Source organism: Artemia sp. Qi Xiang Cuo, chromosome 7 (assembly GCF_049724085.1).
Source record: "Artemia sp. Qi Xiang Cuo chromosome 7, ASM4972408v1, whole genome shotgun sequence".
NCBI classification, from domain to species: Eukaryota; Metazoa; Arthropoda; class Branchiopoda; order Anostraca; family Artemiidae; genus Artemia; species Artemia sp. Qi Xiang Cuo.
In genome coordinates this window covers 23964695-23983680 of record NC_142800.1, presented here as the reverse complement: position 1 = coordinate 23983680, position 18986 = coordinate 23964695, and the positions used below count along the sequence as shown (strand labels likewise).

General features: G+C 37.6%; 1 protein-coding gene across 1 annotated transcript in view; it reads right to left on the bottom strand.

The window, feature by feature from the left end:
* The window catches only part of LOC148950069 (apoptosis-resistant E3 ubiquitin protein ligase 1-like), an 86790-nt gene that overhangs the window by 23287 nt on the left and 44517 nt on the right, over positions 1–18986 (bottom strand). The window contains exon 9 of the mRNA XM_089091438.1: positions 9332–9453. Within this exon, the coding sequence (XP_088947564.1) occupies positions 9332–9453 (122 nt within the window). The remainder of the gene's footprint in view (positions 1–9331; positions 9454–18986) is intronic.

Sequence of the window (18986 nt, the reverse complement as noted above, 5' to 3'; positions counted from 1 at the left end):
TTGCAAGATCTAAAAAAATGGACCTGTTAAAGGCTAATCGATACCGTATGCCTGCTACACAAACTGAGAATGTGAAAATTGCCCCCGTCCTGGTAAAATTTTCAAACTTGGATGTTGCTCGAAAAGTGTTTGCAGCAAAAAGTAAGTTGGTTAAGTCAGGTGTATTTGTGTCTGAAAACCTAACTTTTAAGCGTCGCGATCTATTAAACGTGGTTCACAGCACCTTTGGCCCAAGAAGTGTTTGGTCTGATCATGGACAAGTTCTAGCCAAAGTTCCGGGTGAAACTCGAATACGTAAAATAAACTTTTTGCATGAATGCATTAGTATGTGACTGTTAGTATTTTTCTTAATTTGTAAATGCCTTCCACAGGTCATTGATTTTCATTTTTTTACTTTATTTCTATTTATTTATTTTTTGATTTTTGTTTTTCTTTCCGTGCTCAAGGTTTATTCCAATAATACCTGCTGTACAATTAGTTATTTATGTGTTTGTAATCCTTTGGCTGGTTTTTCTTTTGCAATAGATTTAAGTAAAGATTTCTTTTTGGTTCATCTGGTGACTTAAATGGACTCCAAGTAAAACCTGCTTTTGTGAATATTTTAAGGCATGAGATTCGCCTTTGCGAGCTTGAAAATAATCCTCGCGGTATAATTATTACCGGAAATAACTATTTGGGTCAGGCTAATCAGAATACGATTAAAATAAACCCTATTTGTTATAATAAATATGATTCGGATTTGGGAGGGGAGGAGTCTACTAAAGGAAATTATTCTCTGACAGGAGTTCAGCTTAACATTCAGGGTCTCTCCTCGGCAATACATAATTTAAGACAAATTGTTTCGAATGGACAGCCTGATGTTGTGGGTTTATGTGAGACGTTTTGGGATTCTGGTAATGAAATTCTACTGAATAACCCTGGTTACAAAATGGAACGTATAAACCGCTACAAGATGGCTAAAGGAGGTCTTGCCATGTATATATCTGTCAATTTGCATTATTGCTTGCGTGATGACTTATCAAGGAATTTTGAAGGTATTTTCGAGTCACAATTTATAGAAATTAGATCTAATGGTATTGATCTAATCATAGGCAATATTTATCGTTCTCCTAGTGGGGCTGTTCCCTTGTTTCTTCGGAATCTTGAGGAAATACTTGACATAATACTGAAACGTCCGTATCAGTTAATCATAATGAGTGACTTTAATATAAATTTGATGGATTCAAAGTCTTCGGCTTATTTGATTTTCTTTCAACCATGCTTGCCGCAGAAACTCTACCATCTACATCCATCCCCACGCGAGTAACTAATGTTACAGCTTCTTTGATTGACAATATCTTCTCTATGCTTAGTTTAAAGGAAAATTCAATTTTAATTAGTGATATCTCTGATCAATTTCCAATATATTCTCGATTCAGCTTTAAACAGGGGAAGAGTAACCGGGCTCAGGTATTTGATTCCTATACTATTAGGTTTGGCGAGAAAGAGTTATCTCTTCTTGGGTCCAAATTAGCGGAAAATTCGTGGACCTTGCTTGATAATGATAAGGATTTTTCTTGTTTATTTGAGTCTTTTTTATGGAACCATAAAAGAGGCTATTCTTAGCATTTGTAAAGTACCACCTTCTAATAATAGGTCTAAAAGGATTGTTCCTCTAAACCCAGGGAAGACATCCGGACTTCTCAAAAGGTGGAGAAGGAAAAATAATCTCTGGAGAGCTTACAAATGCACTACACTTTCAGCAAGTGCTATTCGTCTTTGTCAATTCAAGATCTACCGGAATATATATAATTTTTTGTGTAGGAAAGCCAAATCTTTTTGTTATCTAAATTATTTTGCTGCGTGTGGCAATGATATTCGCAAAACCTGAAAGGTAATAAATTATGTACTTGAACCCGGCTCTCAATGTAGCTCTTTACCTATGAGTCTGGTCATTGGTGATAAAGCTGTGGAGGGTGAGCTTAATGTCCAAGAGGCATTCACTTCATTCTTCGCTAATATTGTTTTGCCTCTAACGAAACTTTTGCATCTAACAAAACTAATAGTTTTGCCTCTAACAAAACTTGTTAATCTTTCATTTGAATGTGGAGTTTTCCCGGATGCTCTCAAGCGTGCTCGGATTATCGTTTTGTATAAGGGTGGACCAAGAAATGATCCGGTAGACTATCGACCTATTTCTATTGTATCTGTATTCACTAAAATATTTGAAAAGACTATGCTTTCTCGTCTCCTTACTTTCCTAAAATCCAAACAGATTTTGTCATAATTTTAACTTTGGTTTCTAAACCCAGCACTTTAATTAACATGTATCTATGGTCGTTTTAAATTTTATTCTCTCAGCTCCAGTTTTGTGTTTGATTTCGGCTGTAATGTACCTGGATATTCGTAATTTCGTTCCTTAACCCATGAAATTCTTCTATCGAAGATATCTCATTTTGGTATAAGGGGGAATGTATTTTCTTGGTTTCAGTCTTATTTGAAGGATAGGTTAATTTCTGTGATCCACTTTTCCGGTCACCCTCACAAGTGAATTTTGGCGTTCTCCAGGGATCAGTTTTAGGGCCTGTGCTATTTTGATTTATGTAAATGATCTTTCTTATGTTGTAAAAAAGCAGAAACTTATTAATTGCTGTGGACTTTGTCATCCTAAGCCTTCCCGTGCCCATAGTGGCAGTTATAGTTCACCCTCTACTGATGTCTTTTTCGTTTTGCTGATGACAGCACACCTGGCACTTCCGGAAACTGCGAATCAGAGCTTCAATTAAATTTGGAAAATTCGTTTGGGAGGTTAATTTTGTGGCTTGATGCTAATTATCTTACCCTAAATTTTTCTAAGTAAGTTTTGATTTTTTCGCGTGTTAAAGAGGCACACTTGTGCCTCTTTAAAGAGGCGACCCACCACAATGTTAAGCGATATCCGGTCCTAGCGGTCTCAGAGAGACAGCGATGATTGCATTTTGTAGCCAATAAAAAAAAACAAGTTTTTTAAACTGAAAGTAAGGAGCGACATTAAAACTTAAAACGAACAGAAATTATTCCGTATATGAAAGGGGCTGTGCCCTCCTCAACGCCTTGCTCTTTACGCCAAAGTTTTTATTGTTTAAAAAAAAGAGTTGTGAGAAGTCAAACTTTAGCGTAAAGAGCAAGGCGTTGAGGAGGGCACAGCCCCTTTCATATACGGAATAATTTCTATTCGTTTTAAATTTTAATGTCGCTCCTTACTTTAAGTTGAAAAAAAACTTTTTTTTTTTTTTATAGGATGAGAATGGTGGGGGTTTGGGCGGGGCACGCCCCCCAACTGCACCTTCTAAACCTGGTGCGTTTTATGGTTTAAACTCGTTACTCAGCCTCTTTAACTCTTTAGAAAACGTAGTTTTTTTCAAATAATTAAAATAAAGATATGCAGGAGTCTCGGTATTTTAAGGAAACTTAGACATACTTTTCCTGGATCAATTTTGAAAATCCTTTTTCACTGTTTGATCCAATCTTACGTTTTTTACTGATCAATAGTAGAGATCTCAACCTTTCCTTCTCTATTAAAACCACCTTTTAAAATTTAAAGTAAAGCTAGAAATATCCTTCTGGAAACTAATCGTTCATTAGTAATCCCAGTGCTTGATATTGAGTCACTATGCATTCTTGCTTGCCCATGCTTTACTTTTCTCAGCTTCATGGTGACCTCCCCCGGCCCATAAGTGTTCCGCTATCTTTTACCTCTGATGATAATAATTAAAATCTTTGCAATATGACAAATCATGTTCAAGTTCCATTTACCCCTTGTATAAGGCCAAATTTTAATCCATTAATGGCGTGTCATATTGTTTGGATTAAGTTGCCTGAATCGGCTCGAAGGTGCCACTCATTTGGTTCGTTTAAAAAAAATGTTAAAATTTCTTTGGCTTCATAGAAGTTATTTTTATCTGTTTTTTTTATTATTATAATTTTTTTTTATTATTATTTTTTTTAGTCTATTCAATCTACTTCATTAATTTAGTTTATTTATTGTATTTTTTCCTATAGTTTTATTTTATCTATGTTTTCTTTTCTTCTCCTTTTGCTCTTCAGTTTGTGAATAAGTGATCATTTTAAATTTTGTTTTATTTTTCATCTCTGAGTAAGTAACTCATTTGTCCTCCCCCTTCTTTACAGGCCAACGAGCCTTTGAGGGAACAATAACGTGTATCATTGTATGTGTATTTAATGAAGAATAAATCTTATCTTCTTCTTCTTCTTCCGAATTTGCAGTCATCAATAGTGTGCAGTTGCCAAACGCTAAATATTAACAACGCCACAGATTACGTTAGCTCATCTGTTTTTTGCATATTTTGGGTGATAGCTTGTGCAGAAGGGAGCAATATCAAACAAACAAGAGGCCGAGTTGGTATCAGCTGGATTTTAATCCTTAAACTGCTGGGAATAGGTGATTTGAGTATTGCACTTCCCACATTTTCTGTCTACTTCAAGAATTTTCAAGGCAATAATTATTTGAGCTATTGGCGGTATTGCTGCTAAAGAATTGAAAGTTTGCTGAAAAAAATCTTTGTCAAAATAAATAATATAAATATGGTAGAACTCTGCACACGTTGCAAGAAAAATGTAACAAGAGCTCAAGGAGGAATTCAGTTCTGAGACTGTCTAAAATGGCTCCACTTTGGTTGCACAGGCTTTGCGTATAATAAGGAAGCTGCTGACAGACTCCGAGGACAATTGCAATACTGTAGTTGCAAATCTTCTAGCAATGACCAATATAAAGCAACTCCTCCACCAAAAGCACAAAATACTAGAGGGACTCCAAGAGAAGAATCTAACAATAGCCAAGGTCCCTCGGTAGGCCAGCCTCCAAAAACCAAAAAGATTCCTTAGAGCACTAGTTTTCCAGATAGCAACACAAAATGCAGCTACTGTCACAAAGATTTTGACACTGCCACCTATTTCCTCTATTTTTTCTGCAACGAGTGGGAGCATGCCTCGTGCCGAGGTATAAATGCCGATCTCGTGCTGGTCATGAAGAGAGAAGACAACGAGTGTCTCCTGTTTAAATACGAATGCATCTCCTGCTCCAAGCCAAAAGTAGCATTTCTACAGCTTCAAGTGCGACAGCTAACAGAAGCTCAACCTCATAGACCTCATGAGGCAACACCTTCGAATCATAGTGAAAAATCCTCACCTCACGACATCCAGCCGACTATAAATGCAATTATTCAGGCAGAAGTAGAAAAGGAACTAAGGGAACAGAAATAGATGAATTTTGTAGTCATGAGGCTACCTGAATCTACTGCTGTCAATGACACTACACAGGTTGTCAAATTGACTCAAGAAAACGAGCTTGGGGCAAATATCACTGAAGAAAAGATACTAGAAACTGCCCGGATTGAAAGACCAAAAGAAGATGGTAATCCACGCACTTTGTTAGTTAAGCTAAAAAAATCACAAGAGCTTGAGATGAAAAGACAAACAATCCTGAGGACAGCTCCAAATCTAAGAAAATCATCAACTGAAGAAACTCGTACCAAAGTATATATAAACCCAGATCTCACGCTTATGAAGAGACAAATGCTCGCCGCGAAGAGACAACAGAAGATGAATGCCCGCACCCAGTGCGATCGTCAAATGGAGATGCAGAGCCATTGGAGGCGAGGTAAAGACTCCAACGAAGAGCAACGGCAAATATGAAGTAGAATAACCAAAGCTAAACAAATGCAGCCATCCTCCAAGCCTAACAAAAAAGCTACTAAAGTAAAAACATTAAAGATACTATATCTAAATGCTGATTCATTACCGAACAAATTATCAGAATAAAAAGTAGAAATTGCAGCAAAGAACCCAGACATAGTAGCAGTGATCGAAGCTAAGCATAAGCACTGTCGATCTCCCAACCTTACCAGAGTTGGCCATCAACGGCTACAAAAGCCACACCTTGAACATAGATCAAGAAGAAAGTCGGGGAATTATTTGCTATGTCTTAGACAATTTATCGGTCCAGAAAGTACCATCAACAATAAATGGAAAGGAAATTATTTGGCTTCAGATATCAAACACAAACCAAGCAACTCTAAATTTGGCTGTAGTATACAGAAGTCCAAATAGCAGAGCCGGGAATGATCAAGTACTCTTTAAAGATATTCACGCCATATGTCAAAGATTAACAGAGCCAACTCTCATCATTGGAGATTTCAATTACCCTAATATAGATTGGGACCTTCCACACCTCCTAGAGCATAGCGGGTCACCCTCACAGAGGGAACTTCTGAAGATAGTGAATGATAATTACCTAGAACAGCTTATTAAAAAACCAACAAGAATCCGAGGAAGCGACAAGCCAACACTGCTGGACCTAGTTCTATGCAGTAATACAGAACTAATAAGAAAACTTACTATAGGTCATCCCGTTGGAAAATCGGACCACGCTACAATTTACTTAGAGGCGATTATAAGTTGCGAAACTATGAGAAAAAAGAGAGGTAAATGTATTCAAGGGGTGATTACAATACCATGCGGACAGAGCTAGAAGTTTTTAACTGGACTGAAATACTAAACAACACAGATCTAGTAGATGGCATTTACAGAAAGTTTGCATCCGTAATCATATACCTCACACAGAAGTATGTACCAATAGTCAAAATATTTAAAACGACCGCCTCTAAAGCGAGAGATCCTTGACCCAATAGAAACCAAGCGGCAAGCCTGGGAGATGCTCAAGCAGACAGACACCGAAAGTAATTGTATAAATTATCGCAGAATCGCCAACAAAGCGAGGAAAGCCACTAGACAAGAAACAAGCAAAAAGCAGAGGAAAGTAGCCAAAAACTCAAAGATCAACCCCATGGCGTTTTGGAACTACGTGAATTCAAAAAGAAAAGAACAGCCGGTTATTCCCGATCTTAGAAACTCAGCCGTAAATGTAACAATCAGTGACCGAATAACTAAAGCCAACCTAATAAATCAGCAGTTTTCCACAGCTTTCACAACAGAGAGTAATAAAGATGAAAGGCAAGAGGAATTGCAGCCACTAGTCACAGACAAATTTGAAGAAATAGAACTGAAAATACAAATGGTCTACAAAAACTAAAAAATTTAAACCCTTACAAATCAGAAGGTCTAGATGGCCTACACATCCCAGAGTACTCAAAGAGCTGGCACAGGAAATTGCAACGCCATTGCACTACATTTTTGTCAAGTCGCTACAAATAGGGAACCTGCCTGTTACATGGAATTAAGCAACGGTGATACTCTTCAAAAAAGGAAGCAAATCAGATCCAAGTAACTACAGACCTATCAATTTAACCTGTATCACATGCAAAATACTAGAATCTTTACTCCACGATGGTATATTACAGTACCTACTCGAAAGAAGCCTCATTTCACCTGCACAATTTGGATTTCTCAAGGAAAGATCAGCAGAAAGCCAGCTACTTGTCGCTACAAACGCCTGGAGAAAATATATGAATAGTGGGATGCAGGTAGATATTTTATACTTAGATTTCAGAAAAGGCTTTGATAAAGTCTCACAAATTCAACCTTTTCGAAAACTACAGTCTATTGGTGTTGGCTATACTATTCTAAAGTGGGTTCTCAACTTCCTGAGGGGAAGATCTCAGCGACTGAGACTGGAAGGATATCTTAGCATCAATGAGACAAAAGTGACAAGTGGAGTAGTTTAAGGTAGTGTTCTGGGGCCTTTACTATTCAATAATTACATAAATGATCTCCTAAATAACATTGATTCTGAGATACTGCCTTATGCAGATGAAACGAAAATCTTTCGTGCTATAACAAGCTTTGAAGATACATAAATACTCCAGCAAGAACTAAACAAAATAGCACAATGGATGAAAAAATGGAGCATGGAAGTGAATACAGAAAAGAGTTGTCCTGTTCGACTAGGCCCAAAACACATTTCTCGGCACTACTGCTTTGAAGGACAACAGATACAAGAAGAAGAGCGAGACTTGGGAGTGACAATAGACAGAGACATGACTTTCACCAAGCACTACGAATCAATCATCTCTATGGCATCACAAGTCTTGGGAATTATTCGAAGAAATTTCTCTCTTACTGACTCAACACTGTTTTCTACACTCTTCAAATCGTGAGTGAGACCAATGATCGAATACGGTCATACAACAACCAGACCATTTTTTTCAAAAAGACAGCAATGCAATAGAAAAAATCCAAAGGAGGGCTACAAAATTTGTTCCATCACTTAGAGACTTATCATACCAAGACCGTTTGAAACAATTACGTTGGGGACCGTTTGCTCCCAAGTCTCACATACCGATTTTTGAGAGGAGATCTTATTGAAGTATACAAGATATGCAACAGACGACAACATCCCTCCAGAAGAGATAATAACACTCAAGAATAATAACCTGAGAGGTCATGAGTTTAAGCTAACCGAAGAACGTTTCCGAGGAAATGTTGGTAGATGGGCATTCAGCAACCGCATTGTCTCCGAGTGGAACGCACTACCGTCAGACACTGTCAATTCAGATTCAGTCAATGCATTTCAGAACAAGATTCACAATCATTATAGTAAAAAAGCATTTGATTATTTAAATTTTTGTAGATAGAGGTGCAAGCCTGTTTTCGCATTATATTATTATTATTAAACGGGGAAGTCTATAAGAGTCAGCATTTTAGGATAAAGTTAGTCAAATTTGCTACGGGTCAATTTGTTAATTCACAGCTAAACAAAGGCTTTTTGGATGATATATTGCTATATATACGACTCTTTTTTTTTTATAGAAAACTAAAGTTCAGCTTTTTTTTCTTTTTTTTTACCAGTTTCTACGAAAACGTTAAAGAGCACTAGCAAAGTCATATTTTAAACTTAGTTTGCGGCTTTTAATTTTAATGAGGCGTGAGTAAGGATTGAAACCGTGGAATAAAGAATTGTCAAGAGAAGATTTGACTTGTGCTTGCAATTTATCTCACAAAAAGCATGGAAAACCCACTAAACGGTACAAATTTGTCCTCTTTCTTATTCACCTCATAGATACTAATCTCCTCCGAAAACCCTCAATAAACCTTAAAAAACTGGTACAAATTTACTGAGTCTATTGTAAAACCAAAAGATGTTAAAAATCCTGTTTCCATCAATTTTTTTTAAGCAATTCCTTATTTGGTTTTCCCCGGCCAAATGATTGCCAATATCATTTTGTTCAGTGCATTATTTTGCTAAAAATTGGAGAAGAGATGATCCGGTTTTGCTTTTGCTTTTTTTGGTTATTTATTTGTATGGCATTTTAGAATTTTTTTAAAAACAAAGATAAAATAGCATAATAATAATAAAAGAATCGTAATAATAGCATAATAGAAGCTTACAACTTACCGATGGGAGCAACTTTGACCGATCCACTGTAATATGAATTTCGCCTAAATACGAAATATTCTGATGCCGCCTCATAGCACAATAGAAAAATTCTTGCTTGTCAACAAATGTTTCTGAACCACCTTTAAGTATTAAAAAAACAGACAAAAATAAACAATCAAATTAGCAGTAATAGGTTCAATAAAATATTTCAATAGTACCTATTAAACTTCACGGGCCACGCCACAGTCAAACCCAGGAGCGCCAATGAGCTACAATAATATGACCAAGCAAACAAAAAGAAAAAAAGAAAAAAGAAAGATATATCGTGATGCCTCCTCATAGCACAATAGAAAAATTCTTGCTTGTCAACAAATGTCTCTGAACCACCTGGATGTATAAGAAAAGGCTATGAAAAATTCTTCTGTTTTACAATTTCAATGATAAAATCAAAAGAAAAAAATCCACCCCCCCCCCCCCCTAGATCTTGAAAAATAAATTTCCCCCTGTATTTCGTGAATTGACGCCCCTCTCGACAAAAGCTTGATATTTAAGAATGACATGTGCTTTTCCTCGATTTTCACGTCATACTTGTACTACAGAAGAAGAAAATTGAAAGGGCAATAAGTTCGTTCGAAAAGCTTGTATCAACGTCCCTTTGATCCCAACTATTGCATACTAATACTCTGACTATATATTTGAAGCCAGATTTATTTTATTGGTATGAAAAGGACCTTCTCAACAAATGTAGGAAAATAAAAGCCAGTACAAATAACACCACCTATGGACAGTGGCGTAATTTCTTCAAAATCCTGGGGTGGGGCACAAAGCTGAAGCTAACTTTCCCAAATCAAGTGAAAATGACAGTAAAACGGAAAAATGAGCCATTTGGTACCATGAAAATATTCATGGAATACTATAAAGATACTTTATAGTACTATAAAAGTGAATATCATAGCCAGCGCAATCGCGCTGCCTAAGTAAAGAACGATGTTGGTATAATGTATTATGCCAATGTATTATGCCTGAGGGATAAGATCTCTTCAATAAGATCTCATAGGCAGCGCAATTGCGCTGCTTATGATTTACTTATTTATTTATTATTTTTCTTCAGACCAGGGCACTTCGTATCGAAGGAGTTGTCGTAAAAACTTTGAAAAGAGCTAATTCGATTGGAAACTGGACAGGCTTGTGCCCTTTTTAATAGTCAAAAGTGATTGGAAGGCAACTAACACCCCTTCCACGCCCACAATTTCTCCAAACACATCCAATCAAAATTTTGAGATAGCCATTTTGTTCAGCGAAGTTGATTTCCAGATAGAAATTATGTTTCTCATTCGATAAGGGCCCATTCGATTGGAAATTCAAAGGGCCAGTGCCCTCTTTAATAGTCGAAAGTGATTTAAGACTCTCCAAACACATCCAATCAAAATTTTGAGATAGCCATTTTGTTCAGCGAAGTTGATTTCCAGATAGAAATTATGTTTCTCATTCGATAAGGGCCCATTCGATTGGAAATTCAAAGGCCCAGTGCCCTCTTTAATAGTCGAAAGTGATTTAAGGGCAACAAACCCCTCTCTCACGCTCACCTTTTCTCCAAACACATCCAATCAAGATTTTTAGATAGCCATATTGTGCAACGTAGTTGAAAAATCTGGACATTACGTCTTTGAAGATGACTACACCCCCTCCCTCCACACACAACCCTCAGGGCAAGGGTTGTAAGTTATGCCTTGGGGGCATGTAAAGTTTTAATAGAAAGCGTTATAGTAGAAACTTCAAAAAGGGCTCATTTGATTGGAAATTGAAATGGCTAAAGCCCTTTTTCATAGTCAAAAGTGATTTGAAGGCGACTAACACCCCTTCCACGTTCACCAATGTTTCAAGCGTGTGCGATAAAAATTTTTAGATAGCCATTTTGTTCAAAGCATTTGAAAGCTCTAGAAATTATGGCATTGGGGATGACACTCTCACACAGCCCTCAGGGTAAGGGTTGTAAGTTAAGCCCTGGGGGCAAATAAAGTCTTTTATAGATAGTGATGTTGTATAAACTTCAAAAAGGGCTTATTCGATTGGACATTAGAAGGGCTTGTGCCCTTTTTAATAGTCGAAAGTCATAGGAGGATAACTAACACCTCTCTCACACCCACCATTTCCCCAAACACATCCAATCAAAATTTTGAGATAGCTATTTTGTTCGACGTGGTTAAAAACTCTGAAAATTATGTTTTTGAGGATGACACTCCCCCCACAGCCGTCAGAAAAAGGGGCTGTAAGTTATGCCCTGGGGGCATATAAGTTTTTTTTTCTTTTTACAGAAAGCGTTGTCGTAGAAAATTAAAAAAAGGAGTCATTAGATTGGAAATTGAAACGGCTAGTACCTTTATTAATAGTCAAAAGTGATTGGAGGGGAAGCAACCCCCCTCTCACGCCCACCATTTCCCCAAACACAACCAACCAAATTTTGAGATAACCATTTTGTTCAACGTAGTTGAAAGGTCCGGAAATCATGTCTTTGAAGATGACAACCCCCTCACAGCCTTCAGGGTAAGGGTTGTAAGTTCTGCCCTGGGGCATATAAGGTTTTATAGAAAGCGTCGCCGTAGAAATTTCAAAAAGGGCTCATTCGATTTGAAATTGAAAGGGCTAGTGCGCTTTTTAATAGTCGGAAGTGATTGGAGGGCAACTAACCCCCTCTCACGCCCGCCCATTCCCCGAACACATCCAGTCAAAATTTTGAGATAGCAATTTTCTTCAACGTAGTTGAAATTCTTGAAATTAGGTCTTTGAGGACGACAAGCCCCCTCCCCCCTTGCCTTCAAGGCAAGGGTTGTAAGTTATGCCCTGGGGACATATAAGGTTTTTATTGAAAGCGTTGTTGTAGCAACTTCAAAAGGGCTCACTGGATTGGAAATTGAAAGAGCTAGTGCTTTTTTTAATAGTTGAAAGTGATTGGAAAACAACTAACGCCCCTCTCACGCGCACCATTTCCCCACACACATCCAATCAAAATTTCAAGATAGCCGTTTTGTTTAACGTACTTAAAAGTTCTGTAAATTAGGTCTTTGAGGATGAAAGCCCCCTCACAGCCCTTAGGGTATGGCTAGTGCCCTTTTTAATAGTCGTGAGTGATTGGAAGGCTTTACATTTTTAAAGTAAAGATCGATGTGGGGGTACAATGCATTATTTTTTTTTTTTCCATGGCACTTCGTATCGAAGGAGTTGTCATAAGAACTTCGAAAAGGGCTCATTCTATTTAAAATAGAAAGGCTAATGTCCTTTTTAATAGTCGAGAGTGATTGGATTGCAACTAGCCCCCCTCCCATTTGCCCATTATGTTTACAAACGAAATGTTGCCTTAAGATTAAATCAAAATGCACTGTGTTAAAGCTAATTCCCCATAAGATATCTCAGCAGTATCCCAAGAACGACTGAAGGTGTTATGTTTAAACTTTCGGGGCTACTTCTGCTCTTAAAATTTAACCAAATTAAAATAGCCTAAGTGTATCCAAGCTATCAAAGAAAGCAAATAGATTTTTTTTTGCGAATGGTATCAAGTTTTCTATTTCAGGTCAACGAGAGGAGGTATGAAACTAAACTAAACACTAATATATGTGTCCAGATTTTTAAAACAGTGTATGTTGTTAAAAATTGTTACAAAATTTTCTCCAGGATACAAATAGCAGGCCAAACTATAGTCTTAAAAAAACGAAAAGATTTAAAGTATTATTTTCTTTTTCCCTGAAAAGACTATGTCAATATAAAACGAACAGTAATTAATTTAAAAAACTTTTTCCACAAAATAAGTTTTCAAAGAAAAGTAAAGAGCTCCATTGAAACAAAAATGAGCAAAAATAAAATCAAATAATTTACCAAGCGTGAAAATACCACAAATCAGCATCGATAAATAAATGAAACCCAAAACGAACAGAAATTACAATATATAACCGAGTCAAACTCAAAACGAGCCAAAATTACCATGAGTAGGGCCCAAAATCCCTATACCTTCTCAAGGTCAGAACATAATTTGCACTTAACTGAAAAAACATAAAGGTTTTTACTTTTATAACTTTAATGAATCAAATAATATTAGCATTTTGATTACTAAATATCAGTATATGTCTATTAAACTGACAATGCACATTCATTTATATTTTTTTCAGTAAAGTGAAAATTATGTTCTGGCCTTGAGAAGGCATAGGGGTTTTGAGCCCTACTCATGTTAAGTTCTGCTCGTTTTGAGTTTGACTCGGTTATTTATGGTTGTTTCACGCTTGGTAGATTATTTGATTTTATTTTTGTTCATTTTTGGTTTAATGGAATTCTTTACTTTTCTTTGAAAAACTTGTTTTGTGGAAAAGTTTTTTAAATTAATACTAAAGAAAACTTATCAGCTTCTGTTGATGCTTGAATTATGCAGGCTTATGTTAGTTTTGACAAAATTTTTGAAGAAACTCAATTTCAGCTGGGGGGGGCGACTAACCAAGTTATGGGAGAGGCAGTTGCCCCCTAACCCATAGAAAATTACGCCCCTGCCTGTGGAAAGTTGGCCAGAGCATTTAGAAAATAAAGAAAGGCTATCTTGGAGCAAGGATTCGACAATAGAAATTCAGCGCATAATAGAGGTCTATAAAGCTGTTCCTAACCAAGCACCAGCACCACCTAACCTAACCTAACCAAGAAGCACCACCTAACCAAGATGATCTTGAGTTTGTACAAAATTATATGCACCAAATAATAGAGGTTTATGAAGCTCTTCCTAACCAAGCACCATCACCACCTAACCTAACCAAAAAGCACCACCTAACCAAGATGATCTTGAGTTTGGACAAAATTATATGCACCAAATAATAGAAGTTTATGAAGCTCTTCCTCACCAAGCGCCATCATCAGCTAACCTAACCAAGAAGCACCACCCAACCGAGATGATCTTGAGTTTGTACAAAATTATATGCACCAAATAATAGAAGCTTATGAAGCTCTTCCTCACCAAGCACCATCACCACCTAACCTAGCCAAGAAGCACCACCTAACCAAGATGATCTTGAGTTTGTACAAAATTATATGCACCAAATAATAGAGGTTTATGAAGCTCTTCCTAACCAAGCACCATCACCACCTAACCTAACCAAGAAGCACCACCTAACCAAGATGATCTTGAGTTTGTACAAAATTATATGCACCAAATAATAGAGGTTTATGAAGCTCTTCCTAACCAAGCACCATCAACACCTAACCTAACCAAGAAGCACCACCTAACCAAGATGATCTTGAGTTTGTACAAAATTATATGCACCAAATAATAGAGGTTTATGAAGCTCTTCCTCACCAAGCACCATCACCACCTAACCTAACCAAGAAGCACCACCTAACCAAGATGATCTTGAGCTTGTACAAAATTATATGTACAAATTAATAGAGGATTATGAAGCTCTTCCTAACCAAGCACCATCACCCCCTAACCTAACCTAAGCAAGTAGCACCACCTAACCAAGCACCACCACCACCTAACCCAACCAAGAAGCATCAGCTAACCAAGATTATCTAGAGCTTGTAAAAATTTTCTCAGAGAAGGAAATTTGGAAGGACTTAAAGAACACGAAGGAATCTTCCGCACCTGGAACAGATGGCACTCCCATTCGTCTCTGGGCTTGGACCATGACTTGGATTCTGTCATGATTATTTACAGTATTTATTCTGTTATTTTCCAAAGCCCAGGGGTCATTGTAATTGTAAACCTTAATTGTAGAACCGCTTTACAAAACAAAGCGACTTGTCCTCACATGTAAGCTATAGAAGTATTCAATCTGGCAACAGTCTGGGTATTTGCTTAGGTTACAAAAAAGGTGACTCCTCCTCATATGTAAGCTATAGAAGTATTCACTCTGGCCAAGGTCTGGGTAAGTGCTTTGGTTATAAAAAAGGTGACCCATCCTCACATGTAAGCTATAGAAGTATTCACTCTGGCAACAGTCTGAGTAAGTGCTTTGGTTACAAAAAAGTTGACCCGTCCTCACATGTAAGCTATAGAAGTATTCACTCTGGCAACAGTCTAGGTAAGTGCTTTGGTAAGATTCGATGAATAAGATTAAATGTTCGGTTGGAAAAAGGGGGGAAACCAATTAAAATACAGGCAGGATTTAGGAAGAATTATTCTTCTGTATATCATACTTTTATAGTGGATTCATTAGCTAAGAAGTATGCTAGGAGGAAGGATGGCAGATTAGGGTCTCTGTTTCTAGATCTTTGGAGCGTGTTAGAAGGGATTTATTAATAGACAGTATATTGGATTTAGGTCTTCCGGTACGTTTTGTAGAAATATTAATTTGTATTTATTTGATAGTTAAGATAATCTCTTTTGGAGTTAGGTAAGGGACTCTAAAAGCAAGTTATTCGAGAGTAAGGGCAAGGAAATCTTTTTCTAGAGTTACTGTAAGTAGTCTTGAAGTAAAGCAAGGGTGCCCAGTTTTCCTGAAATTATTTTCATTAACCTGAATAATATAGTGGACAGATTATAGTAAAATCCGGCTCACGCGGTACAACTTAATTTGCCCTATTGTTTGCTGATGACATTAACCTGTTGACTGACTCAGCAAAGAGCCTACAGAGGCATTTGGATACTTTAAGGGTATATATATATACCCTTAAAAGGATAAGGGTTATTTAGTTCATATTAAGATGGTAGTAAGGGTAAGGACATCTATTTCTGAAGTTATTGTAAGAAGGCTTAGGTTAAAGCAAGGATGCTTGGTTCCCGGAGATTGTTTCCACTGTATCTGAATGATATAGCAGAACAGTTTGAGCAAAACCGGGCTCCATGTTTAATAATAAAAAAACAAGTTTTTCCAACTGAAAGTAAGGAGCAACATTAAAACTTAAAACGAACAAAAATTATTCCATATATGAAAGGGGCTGTCCCCTAATCAACGCCCCGCTCTTTACGCTAAAGTTTTTTATCATAGACAGCGCAATAGCGCTGCCTAAGAACGATGTTGGCACAATGTATTACTATTATTTTTTTTCCATACCAGGCCACTTCGTATCGAAGAAATTGTCGTAGAAACTTAGAAAAGAGCTCATTCGATTGGAAATTGGAACGGCTAGTAACCTTTTTAATAGTCGAAAGTGATTGGAAGGCAACTAACACCCCTTCCACGCCCACCATCTCCCCAAACACATCCAATCAAAATTTTGATATAGCCATTTTGTTCAGCGTAGTTGATTTCCAGATAGAAATTATGTTTATGAGGAGGACACTCCCCCACAGCCCTCAGGGCAAGGGTTTTAAGTTATGCCCTGGGGGCATATAAGAACGACGTTGGCACAATGAATTATTTTTTTTTTTTTTCCTTTAGACCAGGGCACATCGTATCGAAGAAGTTGTCGTAGAAACTTCGAAAAGTACTCATTCAATTGGAAATTGGAGTGGCTTGTGCGCTTTTTAATAGTCGAAAGTGATCGGAAGGCAACTAACACTCCTTCCACGCCCACCATTTCCCGAAACACATCCAATAGAAATTTTGAGACAGCCATTTTGTTCAGCGTAATTGATTTCTAGATAGAAATTATATTTTTGAGGAGGATACTCCCCTACAGCCCTCAGGGCTAGGGTTGTAAATTAGGCCCTGGGGGCATGTAAGGTTTTTTACAGAAAGCGTTGCCGAAGAAACTTCAAAAAAGGTTCATTCGATTGGAAATTCAATGGGCTAGTGACCTTTTTAATAGTCGAAAGTGACTGAAGAACAACTAGCCCTCTCTCACGCCCACCTTTTCCACAAAACACATCCAATCAGAATTTTGAGACAGCCATTTTGTTCAATGTAGTTATAAGTTCTGGAAATTAGGTCTTTGAGGATGATGGTCCCCCCAGCCCTCAGGGCAAGGGTTGTAAGTTATGCCCTGGGGGCATATAAGGTTTTTATAGAAAGCGTTGTCGTAGAAACTTCAAAAAGGGCTCATTCGATTGGAAATTGAAATGGCTATTTCTCTTTTTAATAGTCCAAAGTGATGGGAAGGCAACTAACACCCCTTCCACGCCCACCATTTCCCGAAATATATCCAATCAAAATTTTTAGATAGCCATTTTGTTCAGCGTAGTTGATTTCGAGACAGAAATTATGTTTTTGAGGAGGAAACTCTCCCACAGCCCTCAGGGCAAGTTGTAAGTTAAGCCCTGGGGGCATATAAGGTTTTTATAGAAAGTGTTGTCGTAGAAACTTCAAAAAAGCTCATTCGATTTGAAATTCAAAGGGCTAGTGCCCTTTTTATTAGTCGAAAGTGATTGGAGGGCAACTAACCCCCCTTCCACGCCCACCATTTCCCAAGACACACCCAATCAAAATTTTGAGATAGCTATTTTGTTCAACGTAATTGAAAGTTCTGGAAATTATGCCTTTGAGAAGGACACTCCCTCTACAGTCTTCAGGGCAAGGGTTATAAGTTATGCCCTGCGGATATATACGGTGTTTATCGAAATCTTTGTCGTAGAAACTTGATAAAGGGCTCATTCGATTGTAAATTCAAAGAGCCAGTGCCCTTTTTAATAGTCGAAAGTGATTTGAGGGCAACTAACCCCCGTCTCACGCCCACCATTTATCCAAACACATCCAATCAAAATATTGAGAAAACCATTTTGTCCAACGTAGTTAAAAGTCTTAGAAATTAGGTCTTTGAGGATGATAACCCCCTTAGAGCCCTCGGGGCAAGGGTTGTAAATTATATCCTGCAGACATATAAGGTTTATAGAAAGCGTTATTATAGAAAACGCTTTCTATAAACGTTAAAGTTATAGCGCTGCCTAAGTAAAGAACGATGTTGGCACAATGTATTATTTATTTTTCTTTTTTTGTTTTTTTCCATACCAGGGCACTTCGTATCGAAGGAGTTGTCGTAGAAACTTCATTCGATTGGAAATTAGAACGGCTAGTGCCCTTATTAATAGTCAAAAGTGATTGGAAGGCAACTAACACCCCTTCCACGCCCACCATTTCCCCAAAAACATCCAATCAAAATTGTGCGATAGCTATTTTGTTCAGCGTAGTTGATTTCCTGATAGAAGTTCTGTTTTTGACGAGGACACTGTCCCACAGCCCTCATAGTAAGGGTTGTAAGTTATGCCCTGGGGGCATATAAGGTTTTTATAGAAAGCGTTGTCGTAGAAACTTCAAAAAGGGTTCATTCGGTTGAAAATTGAAAGAGCTAGTGCCCTTTTTAATAGTCGAAAGTGATTGGGGGCAACTAACCCCCCTCTTACGCCCACCATTTCCCCAAACACATCAAATCACAATTTTGAGATAGCCATTTTGTTCAACGTAGTTGAAAGTTCTGGAATTTAGCTATTTGAGGGTGACAACCCCCCCCCCCCCCCCACAACACTCAGGGAAAGGGTTGTAAGTTGTGCCCTTGGGGCATATAAGGTTTTTATAGAAAGCATTGTAGCAGATACTTCGAAAGGGCTCATTCGATTGGATATTGAAATGGCTAGTGCCCTTTTTAATAGTCGAAAGTGATTGGAGAGCAACTAACGCCCCTCTCACGCCGACCATTTCCCCAAACATCCAATCAAAATTTTTAGATAGCTGTTTTGTTTAACGTAGTTGAAAGTTCTGGAAATTAGGTCTTTGAGGATGACCACCCCCTCACAGGCCTCAGGGCAAAGGTTGTAATTTATGCCCTG